Source organism: Meles meles, chromosome 4, assembly GCF_922984935.1.
Source record: "Meles meles chromosome 4, mMelMel3.1 paternal haplotype, whole genome shotgun sequence".
Taxonomy (NCBI): Eukaryota; Metazoa; Chordata; class Mammalia; order Carnivora; family Mustelidae; genus Meles; species Meles meles.
Window position 1 is genome coordinate 155,850,414 of NC_060069.1, and position 23,971 is coordinate 155,874,384.

The following is a 23,971-nucleotide window of genomic DNA, read 5'->3' on the forward strand; positions in this document are numbered from 1 at the left end:
CCGGTGCTTGGTAACTGAGTCCACAATGTTGGACCGTCCTTAACCCACAGGAACCCGTTTCCTCTGTGGGCAGAAGCAGGCACACTTGTTTCTCAACAGTGAAGGTGTTTGTCCTTAAACGATTGTGGCATGTGCCGTGCTGGTCGGCAACCTCACCATCTGCTTTGGCATGGTTCTGGCTGGAGTTAAGGCGTGGAGAGAGAAACGGCAAGGATTTTGTCTCCACGCCCTGGTTTTGTCCTCACAAGCCCTGTTGTGTTTCTGAGGAGGTAGTGTTCCTTCAGTGCCTGCTCTATGCCAACCATGTGTTCAGCCTCTTGGTTTGGGTGCTCTGGGCCGTTTTAGGGCTGTTGGGTTCTGGAGAGCGGAACCCGCTTGAGCCTGAACAGAGCTGAGCAAGCCAGGCTTTCCTGCCTCAGTTCCCGGGTACCTCTTAGCATCGTTCTTTAATTGCTGCCTACTTCTGTCCATGTAGCTTAGCTCAGGGCCAGGGAAGCAAAGGGAACCATGGAGGTTAGATTCAGATGAGAGTGAACAGGCAGAGCTGGTTGGAGAGGTATGCTCCTCCCCTCCCAACCCTGACTCTGAATTACCCTTGCTGCCTGTGCAGGTCCCGTGATCCCAGTTCCCAGTGCGTGCCTGAGGCTCTGTGGGCTGGCAGAACCAGAGCGCTCGGGAGGGGTGTCCCCAAGCTGCGCACGGCCCTTCTGGACCCACTTTGCTTCAACACCAAGGATTGGGAAGTGCTGTTCCGGAGATCTCGAGAAACCTGCTCTGGCAGGAGGAGATAACATTTCGTCTCATTTGAGTGTGCCAGTTCTGTTCTTCTGGGTGTGAATTCTAAAGAATATTGAGTTCTACCCGTAGAACTTTTGGGACTGAAGCCTGTTTGGGATTTGTAATGAGACTCTTTCCCCAAGATGTTCTTGCGGCTTTTCTGGCTCTGACTTTAACAAGTTGGTTTCCATATAATAGGCTTTTGGTTTGTTTGTTAAATATATCATTTGTATATGGGTTAAAATACATTTAAGAAGCAGAAAAGAAGGTGTGTCCAGACAGCAAGTCATTTAGTATCTTAATGATATGCTCACTTTTATGAGATCTTCTGGTTTGCGGTAATAAATTCTTAAGTATTTCAGTATTTAGTATTCTCTGCTTCACGTATGTGTCAGCGTTTAGTCCTGAAGGGCATGTTTGCCCCACATGTTCTTTTCCTTTTATGTGGTTCACTGTTGAACTCCGCTGCCTTGACCTCCTCCCACCCGTGTCCATCGTCCCACCCTCTTGGCTCATAGTCCCCAAAATGGAACGATGCCCTTTAGTGAGCCCCTGTTACGAGCTTGTTACTCATTGTCTCTCAAACCTGTAATCCTCCAAAGTTGGTGCTGCTCAACCCTTTTACTGGGGAGGACGCCGAGGGAAGCTTTGTTGAGGCTTTCTGGTTCAGCGTAAGGCGTTGCAGGTGCGTGGCTGGGAGGGAGGGCCCAGGACCTGCACCGCAGTGGGAGAAGAATGCGACGTGTAAGTCTGGAAGCCTGGAAGGTCCTACAGCTAGCCGTCTAAAGCTTCTGTGTGGGAAGATAGGGAAGATTGCTGTTGGTGGTGAGAGGGAGTGGTTTCTACAAGAGATGTTGTAATAAACTCCCAAGGGAAAAATAAAGCGCAATCTTTGGACATGTGTGTTGCCGCTTGCCTTCTATGAGGTAGCCTGCTCTGTGCTGGTTTGTTTTGGGTTTTTTCGTGGGTGGTGGCTTTTTGTTTTTGGAGGGAGGGAGAAAGAATCTCAAGCAGGCTCCACACCCAGAGCAGGGCTGATCCCACAACCCTGAGTTCTTGAGCCGAAATCAAGAATTGGGTGCTTAACCAGTTGAGTCACCGAGGCACCCCTGTCGTGTTTTAAGAAGTTTTCTGACCCGGCGTGCAGATTCCCAGGTCCTCTTGACCGAGAGCCTGGACTCAGTGTCCGTGTTACGCGCATGTAGACGCATGTGTTCTTGTGCGTCCGGATGTCCTGGGCAAGTGGGAATGGCGTGACTACCCCGGTGTTTCAGCTCCTTTCGAGTCTCGCCTGTACGACCGGGTGCCTGTGCTCAGGAAACCTGTGCTGGGCTGGGCAGCTGAGGAAGGGTGGTGCCCCGACTGGGCCCCAGGTCAGCTCATTCCCAGACTGTGCTCTCTGTCACATGTCCCCTGCCCCTGCTTTGCTTTGTCATGCATTAGACCAGCAACAAGTTACCTCCACAGCAAAACCAGCTCCGGTTCAGCTGAGAAAAATGAGCTTCCCAGGCTGTCTCGCCGAGGTGTCAGCCCCGGGCTTGTGGATGCATGGGCAGTGGCAGCCCCGGGTCGGCCTGCTGTCGCCGCCCTGGCCTGGCCTGGGGTCGCCATCCTCCCGCAGTGTGTGCGCTCAGCCTTCGGAGGGGCTCCTAGCAGGCAGCGTGGTGTTTGCTCAGAAAGTGTGAGTTAATATTGGCTCTGGCAGCGAGATAGAACCGATCCAAAAGGAATAAAATTAATTGTGAGACATTTTTAAAACCAAAACATGCGTTCTGATGCATCTCTACCTTGCGTGGAAGGTCGGGTGAAGCCGAGAACACGGCGCCCTGCCAGCGGCTCTGCTGCAAGCCGAGGTCGTGGGGTGTGCGTGTTGTAAGGCGCGGTGACGACTCTCGGGCCACTGCTCGGCAGGCGCGCCCTCTGCGGCCCGCTGGCATGTCAGCGCCACACAGCCAAGCTTCCGTCGGGGACCTTGTTAGGAAGGAAGCTCTCTTCTCCAGAGGGGTTGTACAGGTGTCACTCCCCCAGTTAAAAAGAAGCGGACTTCGTGGGTTCTCTGTGAAATCCCAACTCCCTGTCGTGCCTGCTCGCAGCCTATTGCTTCTCCTGTCTCCTGCCGTCTCCGTCCTCCTCCCAGGCTGGCACGGTGGCTGAGTCACCGCCATCTCAGGTAGGACATGACGCTCTTCACCATCTCCACCTTCAGGACTTGGCCTACTTTCACGTGGGAGGTCCTGGCCAGTTTGTTACTCCTCAGTGTCTGTCCTGTGTTCCTTCTGTCTGAAGGGCACCGTTGGTGTCCCTTGGCAAGTATTTAATGAGCGTTCAAGCTTGTGTCACCTGGCCAGCCTTACTCACGGTGCGGCGTCGCTTTTGTGGCATGAAACGAACAGCCTTTTAAAGGTGACCACCTTCCAGAAGGAAGGCCTGCTGGTATTTTACCATTTGCTTGATGCCAGGCCGGCTTTTGAATTGGCTCGCTTGTGTCTCCTTACAGACAAGCATCTGGCATCCGGAAGTCAGTGTTATCACCGGGAAGAGCAGGTTTGGGAGATCTCTTCTGGGAACTTTTTAAGATCAAATATAACTCACCCTCTTCCCGTTTCGTTAAATTTCCCTTTAAACATTTTTTAAGTGTATTAAAGTACTTTCTGAGTCTGTGGCCTACCTTTTAGAAATTTTTAACGCTGTTTCTTATACAGAACCAGTCTGCGTCATGCGTGATGTCAAAAAAAACCAAAGTGCGGTGCAGACATTATCGTGGATGGGGCAAAGCGAGACACTTCCTGGTCTCTATTAACCAAGCTTGGATGTGGTTCAGACCTTTCTTTTTCAAACTTGGGTTTTATAGATTTTTTATTATTTTCAGGTCAGTCTGCTGCGCTGATGCATACGACAAGGTCCCAACTATTATATCTTGTATTAGCTGAAGGAATGCTTTTAAAATAGCGTCATTCTTGAGGAAAAGAAGGAGGAAGGTTTATTTCTGCTTTAATCCTAGCTTTTCCTTCCTGTTTTCAAAGTGATTTCAAGAACATGGCCATTTTGTCCTTCCAGATTTATGAGTTTCCTTGAGGTATTTATTCTATAGCTGAAGAACATTTCTCATCTATTTTTTTAGTATACATCATTTTTATGCAATATTCATCACATGTGTTGTACATGTAATATAAAAATATACTATAATTGTGTATCTGTATCTCTTAATTTGTCTGTTAAGCCTACTCGGGTTTCTGGTTTCCAAAAAAAAACACAACCCAAACAATGAAACTTCCCTGGAAATACTGGGCTTTTCCTGCTAGAGGAGCACACTGTCTGGATAGAGGCTGGCAAGAGCAAGGCAGCGTCAGGACGGCCCTCCCTGACCCACACCGGGGTCCCAGTCTCGGCAGCTTTCAAATTGCCAGAAGCGGTTAAAGAGGAAATCAGGAGTTTTTAAGTGCTAGAAGGTGAACTCAGTTAATGTGGCTATTTTGCTAATTAGGGGTTAAAAACATACTCAGGGGTGCCTGGGTGGCTGAGTCAGTTAAGCGTTGGACTCTTGGTTTCGGCTCAGGTTGTGATCTTAGGGTGGTGAGATGGAGCCCTGCGTTGAGCGTTGAGTCTTCTTGGGATTCTCTCTCTCTCTCTCTCCTTCCCTCTACCCCTTCCCATCCCCCTCCCCTTCTCACTCTTGCTTACTTACAAGTATTCTCTCGTTCTTTCTTTCTTTTTTTTTTTAATTATTTATTTATTTATTTATTTGACAGAGAGATCACAAGTAGGCAGAGAGGCAGGCAGAGGGCGGGGCAGGGGGGAAGCAGGCTTCCCGCTGAGCGGAGAGCCTGATGGGGAGCTCCATCCCAGGACCCTGAGATCATGACCTGAGCTGAAGGCAGAGGCTTAACCCACTGAGCCACCCAGGCTCCCCACAAGTATTCTTTCTCTTAAAAACAAAAACAAAAGAAAAACACCAAAACCTCACACTCAGGAAAGGCTAGACCCGGTCCCTGGGTCCCTTCAGGATTTACTAAAAGGAGTCCCTTTGTTCTCTGGTGAGGAAAGAGTTTTCAGTTTGTTTTTAACAAGCAAGTGTCACTCAAGGGAGGATTCATGGTTCTTGCAGCTCAGCTGCAGGACCAGTTGTGGAAAACACAGCATTCATTTCTTTTTTCTTTTGGGGTGATAAAATACACATAAAATTTACCATTTTAACTGTTTATGAGTGTACCGTTCTGTGGCGTTCAGTGTGTTTTCCTTGTCGTTCAACCAGCACCACCATCCAAAACCGAGACCGTTCCCACTAAACACAGGCTCCCCTCCCCCTCCCCTAGCCCGTGGTCCCCTCCCCCTGTTCCGCTTTCTGGGTCTGTCCCTTTGATGACTCCAGGGACCTCGTGTAAGTGGAATCATACAGTGTGTGTCCTTTTGCGTTTGGCTTACTGCACTGACTGCGGTGTCTTCGGGATTCATCCACATGGTAGCGTGCCTCGGGATTTCCTTCCTCGTTACGGCTGAGGAGCAGTCCGCTGTATGTGTAGACCACATTCTTTTTTTCAGTTCATTAACGTTTGGGTTGTTATCACCTTTGGGCTATTGTGAATAGCGCTTCTGTGAACACAGGTGTGCAAATGCCTGTTTGAGTCTCAGTGCTTTCGCACAGGGGCTCAGAAGTGGAATTGCTGGATCATACAGTCATTTAGTAAACAAGTCAAATAGTTCATCTTTTTAAAACAATTTTATTTATTTATATTTTAAGATTTTATTTATTCATTTGGCAGACAGAGAGCACAAGTAGGCAAAGCGGCAGGCAGAAGGAGAGAGAGAGGGAAGCAGGCTCCCTGCTGAGCAGAGAGCCCGATGTGGGGCTCGATCCCAGGACCCTGAGATCATGACCCAAGCTGAAGGCAATGGCTTAACCCACTGAGCCACCGGGGTGCCCCTATTTATTTATTTTTTTAAGTAAACTCTCCATCCAACGTGGAGCTCTGACTTACGACCCCCTGCTCAGCAGTCACATGCTCTGCCGACTGAGCCAGCCAGGCACCCCGATCTTTTGAGGATCCACCATCCTGTTTGCACAGTGATTGCACCGTTTCACATTCTCACCAGCAGTGCACAGCACTCTGTTTTGAAAGCTCCTAGTCCAGGCCTCTTCTAAATAGAACATTTTCTTTTTCAAAAGCTGCGACAGCCCTGGGCATCTGGCTCGATCTCACTCTCAGAAAGGATGCAGCAGAGGGCCTCCAATTTCCTACTGAGAAGTGTTTTTCACATCCTAAAAGTGGGCTGGCCACATGGGCCAAGCACTTCTCGTGTCCAGGGATGCCTGAGTCCGTAGGCCCTAAGCGGAGGGGATCTGAGTCAGTGGTGGCTGGTGGAAGAAAGCCACCATGGCCGAACCACCACCCTGAGCTCTGCATCTTCAGCAGCTGAAGCGGGGGAATGAATCATCGGACGGCTCCTTCCCTTTTAAGTTTGCCCTGAAAACGCAGAGATGGTCCCCTCATGGCCATGCATTAGCCCTCAGCGAACCTAAAGGGAAAGTTTTACAGAGAGAGAATTTGGGGGAGCCAGAGTGGGAAACTTCACGGTGGCCACTGTTTCCTTACAGCCACCAGGAGTTGGCTTAGGTTCCCTTTCAGGCACGTCGGAGAGATGCTACTTAATACTGCTCACCCAGAAGGTGTTTGTTTCGCTTTTTTTTTTTTTTATGTAATTCATTTAGCCAACATAGGGTACATCATTAAGTTTCAGATGTAGTGCTCAGTAATTCATCAGTTGTGTATCACACCCAGCGCTCATCACATCATGTGCCCTCCTTGATGCCCATCGCCCAGTGACCCCATTCTCCTCACCCACCTCCAACAGCCCTCAGTTTGTTTCCTGCAGTTAAGAGTCTCTCGTGGTTTTTCTTTCTCTGATGACTTCCTATTCAGTTTTCCCTCCCTTCCCCTATGATCCTCTGCACGGTTTCTTATATTCCGTGTATAAGTGAAACCAGATAATTTTCTTTCTCTGATTGACTTATTTCACTTAGCATAATCCTCTCCAGTTCCATCCATGTGGATGCAAGTGGTGGGTATTCGTCCTTTCTGGTGACTGAGTAATATTCCGTGGTGTATATGGACCACATCTTTATCCATTCTGAAGGGCATCTCAGCTCCTTCCACAGTTTGGCTATTGTGGACATTGCTGCTACGAGCATTGGGGTGCATGTGCCCTCTCTTTTCACTACATCTGTATTTTGGGGGTAAATACCTAGTAGACCAATTGCTGGGTCGTAGGGTAGCCCTATTTTTAACTTCTTGAGGAACCTCCGTACTGTTTTCCAGAGGGGCTGCACCAGCTTACATTCCCACCAGCAGTGTAAGAAGGTTCGCCTTTCCTCACAACCTCGGCAACATCTGTTGTCTCCTCACTTGTTAATTTTAACCATTCTGACTGGTGTGAGGTGGTATCTCATTGTGGTTTTGATTTGTATTTCTCTGATGCCAGGTGATGTGGAACATTTTTCATGTGTCTGTTGGCCATTTGGTGTCTTCTTTGGAGAAAGGTCTGTTCATGTCTTATGCCCATTTCTTGACTGGATTATTTGTTTTTGGGGGGGGGGTGTTGAGTTTGGTAAGTTCTTTATAGATCTTGGAGATGAGCCCTTTATCTGATAATGTCATTTACAAATATCTTCTTCCATTCCATAGGTTGCCTTTTAGTTTTGTTGACTATTTCCTTTGCTGTGCAGAATTTTTTATCTTGATTAAGTCACAGTAGTTCATTTTTTGCTTTGGTTTCTCTTGCCTCTGTCTAGCAAGAAGTTGCTGTGGCTGAGGTTGAAGAAGTTGAGGCCTGCATTCTCCTCTAGGATTTTGATGGATTCCTGGCTCACATTTAGGTCTTTCATCCATCTTTGAGTTTGTCTTTGTGTATGGCGTAAAAGAATGGTCAAGTTTCATTCTTCTGCATGTGGCTGTCCAATTTTTCCGGCACCATTTATTGGAGAGACTGTCTTTTTTCCACTGGATATTCTTTCTGGCTTTGTTGAGGATTATTTGACCATAGATTTAAGGGTCCATTTCTGGGTTCTCTATTCTGTTCATTGATCTCTGTGTCTGTTTTTGTGCTAGTACCATACATCTTGATGATTACAGCTTTGTAATCTTAAAATCTGGCATTGTGATGCCCCCAGCTTTGGTTTTCTTTTTCAACATTCCTCTGGGTATTTGGGGTCTTAACTGGATTCATACAAATTTTAGGATTTGGGATTATCCCAGCTCTTTGAAAAATGTCTATGGTATTTTGGTAGGGATTGCAGTGAATGTGTAGATTGCTCTGGGTACCATAGATATTTTAACATATCTCAATATCATAAAAGCCATCTATGAAAAACCCACATCAATTATCATTCTCAGTGGGGAAAAATTGAGAGCTTTTCCCCTAAGATTAGGAACACGACAGGGATGTCCATTCTCACCACAGTTGTTCAGTATAATACTAAAACTCCTAATCTCCCCAATCAGATAGAAATAAAAACTATTCAAATTGGCAGAGAAGTCACACTCTCATTCTTCGCACACAACATGCTACTTTATGTAGAAAACCCAAAATACTCCACCCCCAAGTTGCTAGAACTCATACAGGAATTTAGCAACGTGGCAGGATATAAAATCAATGCATAGAAATCAGTTGCATTTCTATATACGAACAATAAGAGGAAATCGGAATTGAGGAGTCAGTCGTATTTACAATTACACAAAAAACCATGGGATACCTAGGAATAAACCTAACCAAAAAGGGAAAGGATCTGTACTCTAAAAACTATAGAACACTTGTGAAGGAAATTGAGGAAGACACAAAGAGATGGAAAAACATTCCCTGCTCACAGAAGGTGTTTTTAAATAGGACTCACAGCCTCATTTCCTGCATGAAGTCTGTCGCTCTGGGGGAGGAGGAGCTCTGTTCGGGGGAATCCTTTGTTTCAGGACTGCTCCAGATCCACTGCACGCAAAGCAGTTTTTTTTTAAGATTTTATTTGAGAGAGTGAGATGGGCAGAGATCGTGAGCAAGTGGGGAAGAGAGGGAGAAGCAGGCTCCCCATGGAGCAAGGAGCCCAACTTGGGGGCTCAGTCCCGGGACTCCGCGATCATGACCAGAGCCCAAGACAGACACTTAAGCGACTGAGCCACCCAGACGCCCCAGGCAAAGCATTTTCAGCTGGTGATTCTAATCTTCAGTTTTACGGCTTGCAAAGTGTTGGGGCACCTGGGTGGCTTAGTCAGTTAAGCGTCTGCCTTCAGCTCAGGTCATGATCCCAGGGTCCTAGGATGGAGCCTTGGGCTCCTTGCTCAGCAGGGAGCCTGCTTCTCCCTCTCCCTCTGCCTGCTGCTCCCCCTGCTTATACTCCCTCTCTCCCTATCTTCTCTGTCAAATAAATAAATAAAATCTTTAAGGAAAAAAAAGACTTGCAATATATTGTTTAGAAGTTTTCCTTAAATATCACTTAGGATATACCTTATTTTCCCTTTTAATGCTAAATATTAATTACTATTTATCTTTTCCTTCTTCTTAAAAGGAAATTTAATGTTCCCCAACTCCATCTCGTGGGTGCCGATTTCCTCCTTGGCTACAGTGTCTCTTGGGATTTTCATCATATTTTGGGTCTGCAGGCATCTTAACTCCAAACATAGAGCAGTCTGAGCTTTGCTTTTCTGATTCAATGTATTTCTCACCCTTCTTCAACACACCCAACTAGTGTCCATGTTTGCTTTTGGGCCAATAAAGACATTATCTGTGAAGGACTGGGTTTCAGTGGGTTGTTTTATTTTTTTATTTTTTTAAAGATTTTATTTATTTGACAAGTAGGCAAAGAGGCAGAGAGAGAGAGAGGAAGGGAAGCAGGCTCCCCGCTGAGCAGAGAGCCTGATACGGGGCTTGATCCCAGGACCCTGAGATCATGACCTGAGCTGAAGGCAGAGGCTTTAACCCACTGAGCCACCCAGGCGCCCCTCAGTGGGTTGTTTTAAAATGCATCTTCTCTCCATCTCTTGGAGTCTTGTCCTTCATTTTCGGTTTGTCATGATAATAAGAGGTCGTGTTTGCCAGCTGCTTCCTGGGTGCCAGACGTTGCTGTACTGTTTGTATGGGGTGTCTCATTTGATGCAACTTCATGAAGTGCCATGATCTCCATTTTTATAGATGAAACGATAGCTGGAAAATTTAAAGAATTTGCCGAACAAGCAAATGGTAGAACTGGAATGCCCGGCTCTGACCCCCAACCTCACATATTAAACCAGTGTTACAGTATCTCAGTCTCGTTTGTTTGCCTTGCCTCAGTGTGGAAGCACCTGTTAAGTCTGGCTCTGTGGCAAGTGGGTTAGGCATGATTTTAGCGCTGTGTTTAGTGGTGAAAATGATGCAGAAGGGTTGACTCTCCCACTGCCCCAAGGAGCAGACTGGCAAAGTCTGTCCGGCCACATCCTGATTCAGGGTGGGGAACGTAACTCGGCTCATGATCTCTCGGTGGCTCTGCTCTGCTCCTGAACTTGAGTGCTTTGATCTAGCTTGACAGTCTGATGGGTGAAAAGAATGGTACTTTCTTGTAGTTTTAATTGCATTTTTCTTATCAGGAATGACAGGCAGCTTCTCGTTCTTCTAAGTGTAGTCTGTTTATGTCCTTTGTTTTTGCTGAATTTTCAGATCCAACAGCTTCCTTTATCTTTCAGCCTTTCCCTCAACAGCACTGAGTCCCTTTCTCAGACATGCTGTGTTTGTGTGGATTAACACAGACTGCAAACAGTGAATAACCCGTTCCACGTTCACTGGTCACAGCCTCAGTTCTTGTTATGTTTCTTTTCCTATGTCTTTTCTCAAATTAAGTGACACATTTAAATGAGAAAGAAATAGCAAGCAGCCTCATTCATTTGGAATGGATGGTTTTGGTTCATTGTAATCGCATTTATGTGGGAAGAGGTTTATTAGTCAGGATAGAGAGGGTTATGCCATGGTAACAAACAAGGCCTAATCTCAGTTTTACATGGTTGAGTTCTGCCTCACTGGGCAGCATGTGGTTTCTGCTCTGTAGGTTCTCAGGGAGCCAGTCTGGTGGGGGGCTTCGGCTCAACCCATATGTCCATGATCTTAGAGTCAAGGAAAGGGAACCCAACAAGCTTTGAGTTGGCTTTTAAAGCCTGTGCCTGCATGATGCCTATCACTCTACTTATCCCGCTGGCCAGACTCGGTCATGTTGCCATACCCAGGGTCAAAAGGGCAGAGAAATGGGATATGGACATGCACAGCCCAAGGAAGGCAAATGCTGGTGAGTCCCAGATGACCACCACAGTGAGTGTGTCCTGTCTTTTCCACCTCAAACAGCAGGAGTCCTTGGAATACGCTGAGCAATGCGAGAGTAGGTGTGACTTAATAAGCAAGTTTGTGGGGGCGCCTGGGTGGCTCAGTTGGTTAGGCATCTCACTTCCACTCAGTATCATCTCAGGGTCCTAGGATTGAACCCAGTGTCTGGTTCCGTATGCAGCTGGAGTCTGCTTCTCCCTCTCCCCTCCCCTGGCTCATACTCTCTCTCTCTCCTCTCAAATAAATAAAATCTTAGGGGAAAAAAATGCAAGTGCTTGATTCTGACAAAAACTGCAGGTGAAGACAGAGGCCCTGTCTCCAGCTCCTGAATCCCGGGAGAAAGCCCACAGCCGCATGGATAAGCCAGTTGAGGCACAGACATGGTCTCTTCAGGACTGGCGGGCAGTTGATACTCGTTGAAGCCCAGTGATGCTGCTGCTGCTGTTCCACCTGCTTTTCGACATGTTCAAAAATGTGCAGAACAAAATGCAGTTTCCTGAACATTTGGCACATTCATGTCCCCTCCGCCAAAGCTGTCTCACTCTGTTCTTATCCCCCGTAACAGCGTGTGTTTCGGCTTACCTCAGGATCTGTTTTGACAGGGGCACATTTTTAAAAAAATTTATTTTGGGGGCACCTGGGTGGCTCAGTTGGTTAAGTGCCCGACTCTATATTTCAGCTCAGGTCACGATCTCAGGGTTTGTGAGATCGAGCCCCATGTTGGTCTCCGTGCTCAGCATGGAGTCTGCTTGAGATTCTCTCTCTCCCCCTCTCTCGCTCTCAAATAAATAAATAAATGAAATCTTAAAAGAAATTATTTTGTTGGCTTTCCCTTTGTTTCAGAATATGAGACTTTTATATATAATGTTGTAAGGTATTTCTTGATGACCTTTACTTATATGGGGTTTTTTCCCGAGATACGGGTTTATTGAGTTTGAGAATTCAGTTAGACTACAGGCTTCTGATGAAAAATATATTATTTTCCTTCCTTTCCCTTTACTTCCTGCATAACCTCAGTGCATGTTTTAGGGACAGGATCATTTTCTTTGCTTATGAAAAAAAGCCATCATGGCCCTAAGACCGTATGGCCCAGGGCCAGCGGTTGGTAGCCACAGACGGAATGCAGTGGGCACATCTTCTGTTCTTCCAGAAGGCCTGCTTTGTTTTAGGCTCTGTGCAGAGTGCTGAAAACCACAGAGAGGAAGACAACACACCCGGCCCTCAAGTTGCTCCCTGCCCAAGTGAGCCCTGGAGCTGACAGTCATTCGGACAGTGTTGTAAATCGGTGACAGATGTGCGCATGGAGCCCAGGGCAGGAGGAAATAACATGCATGGCGCGCCCAGGGCGGGGACCATTCTGCCTCCAGGGCAGGGGACGCTCAGTCTCCTGTAGGGAAAACTAGCCAGGTGGACAGGAAGGAGGTTGGGCAGAGGGGCAGAGAGCACAGGCAGGAACCACAAATGGATCTGTGTCGCTGCAGAGTTTGAAGCTGAAGTAGTAAGAGATGGGGGCAGGGGAGGCAAAGCCGGCAGGAGTCATGCTGTGGAGGCCTCTCAGTGGCTTTTTAAGAAGTGTGGACTTCACCCTGTAGGCTTTGAGCAAATATTTGCCGGTTGTTCCATAATGACAGACACTTTGTATTATAAGATTGAGTCATGAGGAGCCACCCCGCCATAGCACTCTACCCGCGGTCGCTTGAGGCTGTGCAGAATGGCAGTGACCCCCTCACCCTCCAGACCGGGTTTCCCAGGTACCACAGGTACCCAGGCCGCTTCGGTGTGTCCGGCTGCAGAGGCCTGGCTCAGGAACCCTGTTGCCGCATCCTGGCCGAGTGCGGCATTTCTCCTGCGGGACGGGGTCCTTCCCACCCAGCAGGATCACCAACTGCCGGAGATGCTTGGAGTCATGACCGAGAGGGGTGACCCCTCACTCACAGCCCCCTGGCTGTGGAGCTGAGCTGGAGGAGTGATGGGGATACTTCAGACCTCTTCCTCTCCCCAGGCAGATTCCAAGGGCTTCCTCAGCACACAGACAAGGGTCGTCTTAGGGATGGGGGGGGGTCACGTCTCCTGATGTAGTCTGTGTTCTGCTTGGCCTCATGTGTGGACTGGAGCCCCCTCCGGTACCCAGATTTCCATGTGTGACCGAGGAGCGGGTCTGATGGTGACAGGGTCTCCCTTGCTCTTGATCCTGGTGCCTGCCTCATCTCCAGTGTTGCTAGGGGCTTTGCTGATACCCGTGTCCTCGGAGCCTGGCTCCCGGCCCTCCTGGTGTTTCCAGCGCAGGCCCTCTGTCTTCCTTTTGCGTCTGCTTGTGTCTTTCTAGCCTCTACAGGTTTACTTTACGTGGTAAATGTTGCTGCCTTCTTCCTCATGTTCTCCCTCCTGTTTTCCAGGCCCTACAGAGTAACCTGAGGTATTCCTTATTGCCAAGACGGCTCATTATCAGCAAGAGGTTAGCTCAGTGCCTGCATCCTGCCTTGCCCAGCGGTGTGCACCTAAAAGCCTTAGAAACCTATGAGATTATCTTCAAAATTGTGGGGACCAAATGGCTGGCCAAAGATTTGTTCCTCTACAGGTATAGTAGCTTCCCTTCCATATTACGTTCTTATTGCCTGAATAATCCATATTTCAGTTCGTAAGCTAAGAAAACGACAAACAAAATAGGGAGTGGTGAGCAACAATTCATCGTCAGGACGCCAGCAGGAGATAAACCACGATCACCTCTGGAGCGCATCCTCCCAGGCCTTTAAGTGTGTTCTGAACCTGCTGCCTCCTTACTGAACAGAACGCTGTGACCACCCTGTGACAAGCAAGCGTCTGTAGCCCCAACGGCTGGCTGGCTGCTTTTGAAAGCTCCCTCTGGCTGGGTGATTGTTCCAAACTTCCGATTCCGTGTCTCATTTACCCCTCCTCTCTCTTCTTTCCCAAAGCTGTGGGTTGTTTCCTCTTCTGGCAAACGCGGCCATGTCGGTGAGGCCTGTGCTACTCGGCCTGTATGAGAAATACTTTCTCCCGCTGCAGAAGCTGCTCCTGCCCAGTCTCCAGGCCTTCATTGTGGGCCTGCTGCCCGGCCTAGAGGAGGGCTCCGAGATCTACGACAGGTGGGTCTCATCCGGCTCTGCGGCTTGCGTGTGATGCTGCCGCTTTGGGAGAAGCAGGGAAGGAGGCACAGAGGTCCGCGCAACAGGGAAAGGTGCAGAAGTCGGCTTGATGCTTGACATTGCTGTGCTGGTCCCCGCTTGACCAAATACTGTGTCCTCCTGGGAATTGCCTCCAGTCACAGGTGAGAGAAAGTGAGAAGGTTTCCCAGAGTCGGGTGATCAGTGAGCGGCAGAGCTGGGATCCTAAGCCACATGGGTCAGATTCCAAAAAGTCTTCCTTCTTCCCATCACACGAGGCTGCTTCTCAGTCAAGGCAGAGCCACGCTTCGCTGATGGCTGGGGCTTGCAGAGGCGATGCTGAGCAGAGTAGCTTGACGAATTTCAGCGGTACTTGGGAATTTGTAAAGCCCACACACATAAAGGTTCATGCAGTGGTAACTTTTGGTCATGCTTAGGAGCAGAAGAAAGCATAATTCCATTCTGACTGCTGGGTATACACAGTATCCTGTTTCTCTGGGGAGTTATCACGTAAGAGCTCCCTCCTATCTTATTAACCATTCAGAGTGATTGCTGTGATTCCCCTCTGTTACTAGGACCTGCTTTAAGAACCCATGTGCAGCCTGACCGGGAGGTTCAGAAACCTCCGTGCTTACAGAAGTTTCCGTCTGATGACACCACTCCAGAGGTCCCAGCCACACCGCCTTGGTCTGCCGTGTCGGCTGTGACTGGGGGAGTGGGGGGGGTGCTGGGGTGAAATGGAAGAATCAATCCGAGGCCTGTTTGCAGTTCTCCCCTAAATTCAGAGAAGTCAAATAATTAGAGTGGTTTGAGGGATCGTGGCTAGTGACCACAGGTACGTTTAAGTCATGAGCACTTAGAGTAGAATTTGACAAACCTAACCAAAAATTTGTACTTCAAACGTTTCAGGCTTTCACATAAAGCATGTTGTGGCTTCCCACTTCCCAGTGAAGGGTCCACCTCTGAAGTGGGTCGGGTTGGTAGGGTGCACCTCCTCGGGAGGCAGTCTGTCTCCCTGCTGTTATAAGCCTATGGCCGCACGCAGGACTGGTAGGTGTGCGGAGGGAATGAAGGGAAGGTCATGTAGCAGTCAGCGAGAGGACCCTTACCAGATCTGTCTTTTGACTTCTAGTCCCAGCCTCTTTCTAGAAGTTCTGGCCCAATCCTGGTTCCCAGACAGATCGGTGTATGTGTGTATATGAATGTTTTTTCCATCATCTGACAGATGAACACATCAGTTCCCAAAATGTATTGCAGTTTTTTTTTAACTGGTAAGAATGAATCATGCCAGAGGAGTGTAAATAGTTGGGGTGTTTTTGTGCGTTCTCTTAGTTGATCAATGAGGGTTCGATGGAACAGTTGCTAAAGTTGCTTCACTTGGATTTTTTTTTTGGTGAGATTCCTTGACATTGAACCAAGAGCTGAGTAGAGCTGAGTAGAGCTGCATGAATCACCAAGTAGATGGAGCCATGAGAGAGAAGCAGGCCCCGTGTCTGCAGTGCCCCAAAGCCATTCATTATCAGCTCTCGGAGGTGGATGCTGGTCGAGGGTTCTAGAATCTCTGAGTGCGTGTGTATGGGCACAGTAACTGGGATGACTGCTCCAGAGTCTTTGGTCTCTGTATCCATGTTAGTTTGAGAGAAGTCCAAACTCTTTCTTCCCCTGACTGCTCAGGAGCAAAGGCAGACACCCCCAGCAAACTGTGTGTAGGATAGGAAAGAGCGGGGCAAAGGGAGGGACCTGATGTCCCCACTGGCGGCAAACGCAGAGGACTGAGTTAGGCCCAGTGACTCACAGGTTCCTGGAGTTGTTCCTGGCTTGTGTGTGTCCGTGAACCCTAAGAACGGAAACTCTGGCCAGTGTTAGGACTCATGCTTCACCCTGGCTTTCTAACCCTTGTGTGCCTGCAGACTACTCCTGGCCAGACTGTCGTCTTTAAAGTGCCCTTGAAGTCGCTTCACAGCTGTGGTTTGCTGCACTGACAAAGCAGGAGTAGTGGGGGAGAAAGTACCATAAAGTACCAAATCCTCTCCTGAGGATTTGACTATTCCCAGAGGTCTGTAAGCAAGCAAAAGTGTGAGTCAGCGATTCTCAGCTGGGATAATCTGTGTCCCCCAGGGACATTCAGCATCTTTCTTTTGGCTGTTACCAGGGGGTAGAAAGGGCGCCGCTGGCATCTAGCACTAAGATTCCCTGCAGCGACGTGATTTTCCCTACGATGAAGTCTTATCTGGCTTCCAAGTCCATCGTGTCCGGGTTTAGAAAACCTGAATTAAATAGTAGTTGAAACATATATATGTATCTTCAAGATGATTTATTTTAGAGAGAGAGAGCACACTCACGTTCAGGGGAGCAGGGGGAGGGGCAGAGGGAGAGAGAATCTCAAGCAGACGACGCTGGCTGAGCACGGAGCCCAGTGTAGGCCTGGATCCCAGGACCCTGAGATCATGACCTGAGGCGAAATCAAGAGTCACATGCTTAACTGACTGAGCCACGCAGGCACCTAGAAACCTATTTATTGACCTTTCTTTTGGTTGATTCCAGACAGCATGATGAGCTCTGCTGGTTCTAGAATTTTTTTGCCCCTCTGGGCATGGACCTGACCTGTGGTGGGACAGGATGCTGTTGTCCGTGTTGAGCTCATTTGGATGCTCATGCCCAAAGCTCTGTTTTAGCTCTTTGTTCAGTGACAGTTTGGCTTTCCAGGACTGTCCACTAGGCGAGTGGCTGCAGGGCCAAAGTTGGGTTCATGGCAAGCGGTCCGTGTCACTTGCTGTCTGTTGACTAGAGGAGAGCGTGTTGGTGTCTGAGGAAGCTGGTGTTCGCAGGAGGCATGAGCAGCCAGCTGGGGTGGGGCAGGAGGGATGGAAACAGGAGGGGTTTGGAGGTTGCTGGTTGATTCTGAATAGAAAAGATTCGAGTCCTGGGCTCTGCTAATTTTGGAATCTTGGAGCTTCACATCTGAAATGGTAAGAGTAATTCTTATTTAATAGTTACTCGACTCATCCCAGTTATCTTGCTCTCCACTGTGCTCGTCATAGCCAAGTCTCATCATAATTGCCCTTTTGTGAACCACAGCATCATTCAGGCTTTTAATATCTGTTAATTTTTTTTTAGGGTAAAATGAGACTTAAGCTGCATTTTTTTAATAAAGAAAACTAGCCGGTGCTCTCTGAATATTGAAGAAGGGATAGCTGAAGTGGCTTTTCTCTGATTTCTTGTCTGTGGAACAGCTCGTGGCCAGTGTTGCATGGAACTGACTTTGGGAATACACTGTTCTGAGCAAAGGGAGACGTGGTATTAGTGCGTACATTGTAGTGTTTGCAGTGGGTTTTATCTAAGCATCAGTCTTCCCTTGAGAGGGATCCTGGAGAGAGGGAAGCACTCCCGGGGGCCTTCTCAGTTAATCTCCTTCTGTAGGAATCTGCCTAGCCCGGGACGTCCTGTCTGCCCCGGGGACAGTGACCCATAGGCTCCACCTTCTACACCTCTGCTGTTTCCGGGAGCTGGGTGCGATAAGCTGTATTTGTTTGCTCAGCCTCAGTAAGAGATCAGTAGGTATCTTTAGCCACTAAACCCTTCTGTGTGTGTTTCCTAAACACTTGGCTGTTACTCATGCCTCTTCAGTTTTGTGTTTTTTTCTATAAAGATAATACTGTGCATCATCTGCACAGTAAAATTCAAGTATTTTATGAGACAAAAAAGTTTAGACTAGTTTTAAGAGGACGAAATTGGCTGTTAATGTAAAAAGGTAGGGGCGCCTGGGTGGTTTAGTCGGTTAAGTGCCTGACTCTTGATTTCTTTTTTTTTTTTTTTTTAAGATTTTATTCATTTATTTGGCAGAGAGAGAAATCACAAGTAGGCAGAGAGAGAGAGAGAGAGAGAGAGAGAGAAGCAGGCTCCCTGCTGAGCAGAGAGCCCGATGTGGGGCTCAATCCCAGGACCCTGAGATCATGACCTGAGCCGAAGGCAGCGGCTTAACCCACTGAGCCACCCAGGCGCCCCTGACTCGATTTCAACTCAGGTCATGATCTCAGGATCATGAGTTTGAGCCCTGCATTGGGCTCCATGCTCAGTGGGGAGTCTGCTTGAGGTTCTCTCTCTCTCTCCCTCTGCCCCTCCCTCTTCACATGTGTGCACACATGCTCTCTCTCTGATAAACAAATCTTGGGACGCCTGGGTGGCTCCGCTGGTTAAGTGGCTGCCTTCAGCTCAGGTCATGACCCCAGGGTCTTAGGATCAAGTCCCCCATTGGGCTCCTTGCTCAGCAGGGAGCCTGCTTCTCCCTCTGTCCCCCTGCTTGTGCTCTCTCTGGCAAAAATTTTAAAAAAATAAAAATAAATCAATCTTTTAAGAAAATATGATAGTAGACAATTTTTTTTTTGTATGAAAAATCTTTGTATACCCTGAACCGATAATTGAAAAGTAAGCCGGAGACGATTTGAGTCATAATAAAAGGGAAAGGGTAGCATTCACTTCACAGTGTTTTTGCACACCAGCTGCGTGTCCCCAGTCATCTGGACTAAGGACGCATCAGCAGACGGTGCAGACCCGGTGGTCATGGCAGGCGGTGGGGCCCAAGCAACTGACTCCGTTTGCCTGTGTGGAGTTTTACACGAGACCCTCTGGTCCGGCTCAGATCGTCTTCCCCTCACTTCTGTATCTCACAGCCAACAGCTAACATGCACACAGTAAACTCGTCCTAAGGACCACTGCCAGGAAGCAGACACAGGATTTGGACGACAGAGGCCTTACTCCAGGAACCTGGGTAGCCCACTGCATCACACTGGCCTATTCCTTCTGTGATGTTTGTGTGTCTTCCTTGCAGATAGGAGACGGGAGGGATGGAATTCTTTTGGAATTGAGTTCGTCCACTCATTCAGTGAAAGCCCCTTGTGGGAGTTTGCCTCTGCTGTTTTACTGACAGGTGCTATCATTGGCCTGGCAAAGCCATTTTCCTTGTTGACAGGGAAGGTGCTCTGGTCAGCTGCACACAGGCCACGGAGCCCGGGGCAGGGTTGCGGGAGGGGTTGGCTGGCCTTGGTCAGTATCTGTGGAAAAACAAACCCGGACCTGCTGATGATGCTGCTTCTCTTAAGGGATGGAGGTGAAGTTGCTGATGGCCTGTCAGGGGAGAGAGACCCAGATGGAGATAAGGGACAAAGAAACATCAGGCATCAGCAGAACTTCCCAGAGCGGAAGTCAACATAGGGGCGTGCTGTGGGCAGAGTGACAGGCTTTATGGAATTTGCGTGGAGTGGGAGGCCCAGGCCAATTTTGTGCCTAGTGTTTGTGAAGTCACATGTCCCTGGCTGTGCTCAGGTGGGGGGAAATTTATTATCACCTACATCTCCAGTCATTTGCACCAACCTCTTGGGGCATCCCCTCCTCCGAGCCCTGCAGAGCCCCAGCAAGGCTGTGGAGAGGGATGGATCTCTGTGCTGCAGTGACAAGACCGTCCAGATGTTTCCCGTGGGCTGCAAAGCCGAACCTCTCAGGGCCATGTTTGTTTTAGCAAACTCCGTTTCAGTGACTGCCGGCAGGTGGACAGAACAGAAAGGCGAGAGAAGGCAGCCGCTCAGAATGATGAGGAAATGGGGTTTCAGGGCAGGGGGAGAGCCGAGCGAGCGGTGGCTGCTGGGACCAAGTCCTTACAGTCTGTATCTCTTGTCCACAGAACAGACGCTCTGCTCCTGAGGCTGTCCCTGGTGGTCGGCAAAGAGGTGTTTTACGCTGCCCTTTGGGGGAGCGTCCTGGTGAGCCCGGCCATCCGCCTCCCCGCCTCGCTCTTTGTGGTGGGCCACATCAGCAGGGACTCGCCGGGCAAGGAGCAGAAGTACATGCTGGGGACGGATTACCAGCTCACGGTGGGTGCTTTGCTCCTCACGGGGCCAGCTTCCTCGTGGACAGGCTGTCAGCTGGGGCTGCAGAGGGGCATCAGTGGAGAGCAGCAGGGAAACAGAGGTGTTCCAGGCTTCAGACAGAGTATGTGCACTCTGCTGCCGAGCAAGGCGAGGAGGCGTCCGTACGCAGGATAAACCCCGGACTGGGGTGTTGGTTTTTCACGTGTGCATTAACAACTTACGTATACAGATACAGGTTTGCCCCTAAAGAGGGCCCTTCTGGAGGCCCCGCCAGGAGGCTTAGCTGTAAGCCGTGCCCCAGGGGCCTCACAGAGTCTGCTGCTTTAGCTAGAACTTTGCTTCCTCTGTGGCCTTTGTCACACAGCCCACTGTCTGCTTATCTCGCTCCCTGCTCCTCCGGTCACTGTCTCTCAGTCCTGCTCCAGCTGTCGTCCTCTCCTCTCCTCTCTCAAGTCTAGATTGTCAGGGCCCTTCCGGTGTCCATCCTCAGGCCTTTGGAGGGCTGCTTGCTTCCCTGGCAAGGCCGCGTCTTCTCATGACCCTGCTAGATCTTCTCTTCCCCCCAAGCTGACATCCTGTGTGTCTGATGGCCTGCAGTCTGTCGCCACCTAGTGGTAAAACGTAACAGCTTGTGTCTCTCCGTTTTCACTGCCTTTCTTCCTTCAGTTTCAGATGCTCGCTTGGGCTTTGCCATGATCTTCCCATGGGCTCCTCCCCAACCTGTCCTCTGCCCATCAGGCGCCTTTTTTTTTTTTTTTTAATCACTCTTAGCTCCTTGCTTTGCTAAAGCAAAGCTTCGCTCATATCTACACTGTGCTTGAAAAGTATCTGGATTCCTCTTGCCTACACGTAAAATCCAAACTTGAGAGTATTTTTTTCAAATTATTTCTATTAACATATAAGGTACTGTTTGCCCCAGGGGTACAGGTCTGTGAGTCATCAGGCTTACACATTTCCATAGCCCTCACCATAGCACACACCCTCCCCGATGTCTATAACCCAACCACCCTCTATTTTAAGTCCACTCCCAACCCCCCCACCCCCCATGCGTTGCCCTCCCTTCAGGCCTTTTGCCCTCCTGAATGGACTGCCGAGCCTGGCCTGAAGGTCTGTGAGGCCACCTTGCTCCTTGCACTAACCCCCCCATTCCTTCTCCACCATCTCCACACACATCTTCCCTGTCCTTCTAGCTCAGCATTCTCACAGAGTTTTGTTGTCTTCCCCAGTTCAAAGATCTTCCTCTCCCCTCTTCAGAATTCTCATAGCTTTTTATGAGCATTTTTTCTTACGGCCCTTCTGTATCCTGTGTCTCTGTACTTGCAAAAGACACAAAATATGTACTGAATTGTTTTGCAATCCGTTTAACAGAATGTCTTCGGAGTTTCAGGTTAGCCAGAAGTTCCTTTTGGAACTGAAAGACATTCCTTTCTAGGATCATGGAAGGTGAGGTCTTGGAACCTCACCCTCTGGTCCAAGTCTCTCCAGGTCTCAGCTGGAACATGCGAGGCCCACAGCTCACCGACTCTCTGGTGTCACACTGTCCGTTTACAGCCTCCTTGGGGGCTTCTGGGTATCACTGGCCATGCATGTGGCAGGCAAGGAGAGGCCAGAGAGAGAGGCCGGCCGCTCCAGATCCCTGGGCGCCAGTTGAATAAGCGAGAGAACCAGAGAGGCTTGTCTTGGGTGGCCACAAGTCCAGTAGAGCGCCTCGTCTGTTAAAGAGTCACAGCAGCCGTACTCTCAATTTTGGAGGAGAAAAACATTTTACTGATACTATAAAAATTTAATTGAAACAGAAGAAGAAAAGGGAAATCTGTGCACAGGTGAAGGCAGTAGTAACCAGTAAAGGAGAATAAGACAGAGTTCCACCAAATTGGGTCCTTACGACAGCCGGCCTCGCTAGCTAGGAAGGCCTGTGGAGACAGCCAGGCCGGAGTCCCGGTGGAGAGGCCTGGGCAGAGCTTCCTCCCCTCAGCTGGGACTTCCAACTGACCATCCCCATAGGGCAGGATTTATAGGGCCTACGATGGGGTCTGAAGTTAAACAGTTACTCCCCTACGTGCAGTTTGGAGCAAGCTGCATTCCTATGTTATCATGTCTGTACATCTTCACAGAGCCTGGGCTAGGTGTGTTTGCCTCCCCTCCCGGATTCCTTTCCGAGGGACCGCCCCGGCCTGGAGCAGGAGGGGAGGCAAAGCAAATTTCATAGCTCTTGGCTTCCAGACCAGAAGGGCCAGTTCTGACTGGGAGGCCAGCTGATGCCCACTAACCAGGATCCCGAGGTCACCTAAGTGGCGTGAGTCTCAAACACATTTCTTAATCTACCTGTGTATGTGCAGGTCAGGGTGGCTGGTTATGCAGGACAAATCCCAGAAAGCGTCCATACAATTCAGCACCCACCTGCCAAATCTTGAAAGTCTACATAGCCACCTTGACCGGGCTCAGTAACATATACCGCGCAGGAGTTCTCAACACCACATCTCTGTCGCAAGGCCGTGTCCCTCGGGAACCTGAGGAGCGGGCAACGCAAGCAGAGTGCACATTCCAGGACCTGGGAGGAGTTGAGGCACCGCCAGCTCCACAGGTCAGCCAGGTCACGTCTTGGCCATGACTTCCTCCAGCACACGTTGCCCCCCAGGGTCTAGGGCTGGAACCCGCATTTCCCACATTTACACCTGACTGTTCAGTTCCTGACTTCACACAGCGGTTTCAAGGTTCCCAGTAGAAGTCACTCTCGTTTCGGTGACTGTAAGCAGTAGCCCACCCAGTGCTACTGAATGGGGAGTGAAAAGTTCATGCTGTCTTATCGTTTACAGGTAAAGTCTCTGTGTGCCTCACTGTTGGACTCCAATGTCCTGGTGCAAAGAAATAACCTGGAAATTGTTCTGTTCTTCTTTCCGTTTTATACCTGTCTGGTAAGTCGTCTGTGTTCTTCCGGGGAAGTCACTGGTGTTTCCTGAGGACATGGGGCAGGCGGGTTGGACCTCAGAGCCACTTTGTGATCACCGTTTGCTTTCAGCCAAAACAACTTTTCAGTCATTGTTCCTTTTTTGTGAGGAGGATGTTTCCGTAGCAAAAACTGCATGGCTTCTGGCCGTGGGCATTGCAAAGAACCAACTCCTTTTGAGAACTTTCTTTTTAAGATAAAGCTTTGTAGACTGGTAAGGGGGAACCCCTCGTCCGAAAGCCAGTACTCTGCTCCATAATCCCTTTGTGGTAAGTGTTCTCTGTCCTCCAACAGGACTCCAGTGAGAGAGCCATTCCCCTGCTCAGATCAGACCTCGTGCAGGTCCTGTCAGCGGCCACCCAGACCCTACTGAGGAGAGACATGTCTCTGAACAGAAGACTTTATGCCTGGTTACTAGGTACTGAGAAGTGTCCAATAAGGGAAAGTCAAAGTTGGTGTGAAAACTTTTAATGCTGATTTTTGGAACAAGTTTCAATCTTGCTGATAACATTTCTGAATCATAAGATATGGAAAGATAACACGCTGACTGAATAGGGCCTGGTCAGCTGAGTTTTGCCTACGCTGTAGCTTTGGTTATGTTACAGGTATTATACTTAAAAACAGGTACGTAAGTAAGTGGGATATCTATTGAATATTGAATATTGAATTCCATTTTAAGAAGCTTGAAATAACCACACACACACACACACACACGCACACACACACACACACACACACAAAATGTAGCTAAGCCTTACTCTGCTGCTATAAAGAAGTCTCATGGGCTTGGGGGTGTGAGAGAAGACCCACAAATGTTACAGATTTTGTGTAAAAGAAGGTTTGGCCTGGATGGGAATGTCTGTGGCATTGACATTAAGCTTCGGAAGACATTGGGATAACTTAGGGGAGAGCTTAAGAACCCAGGCTTCTGTTTC

The 23,971-nt window shown here is 49.0% G+C and overlaps 1 protein-coding gene across 5 annotated transcripts in view; it reads left to right on the forward strand.

Moving 5' to 3' along the window:
- The window catches only part of DOP1B (DOP1 leucine zipper like protein B), a 103,313-nt gene that overhangs the window by 20,085 nt on the left and 59,257 nt on the right, over window positions 1–23,971 (forward strand). For 4 of the 5 annotated variants that reach the window (XR_006818001.1, XM_046001951.1, XM_046001949.1 and 1 more), the window contains exons 3-7: window positions 13,500–13,681; window positions 14,037–14,207; window positions 19,903–20,092; window positions 22,906–23,004; window positions 23,331–23,454. Coding sequence is in view for 4 of the 5 variants with exons in the window: in XM_046001951.1 (XP_045857907.1) it covers window positions 13,500–13,681; window positions 14,037–14,207; window positions 19,903–20,092; window positions 22,906–23,004; window positions 23,331–23,454 (766 nt within the window). In the remaining variant the exon portion in view is untranslated. Of the gene's footprint in view, window positions 1–13,499; window positions 13,682–14,036; window positions 14,208–14,300; window positions 14,390–19,902; window positions 20,093–22,905; window positions 23,005–23,330; window positions 23,455–23,971 lie in introns of those variants that run through there. The other variant, XM_046001952.1, reaches the window with a different exon arrangement.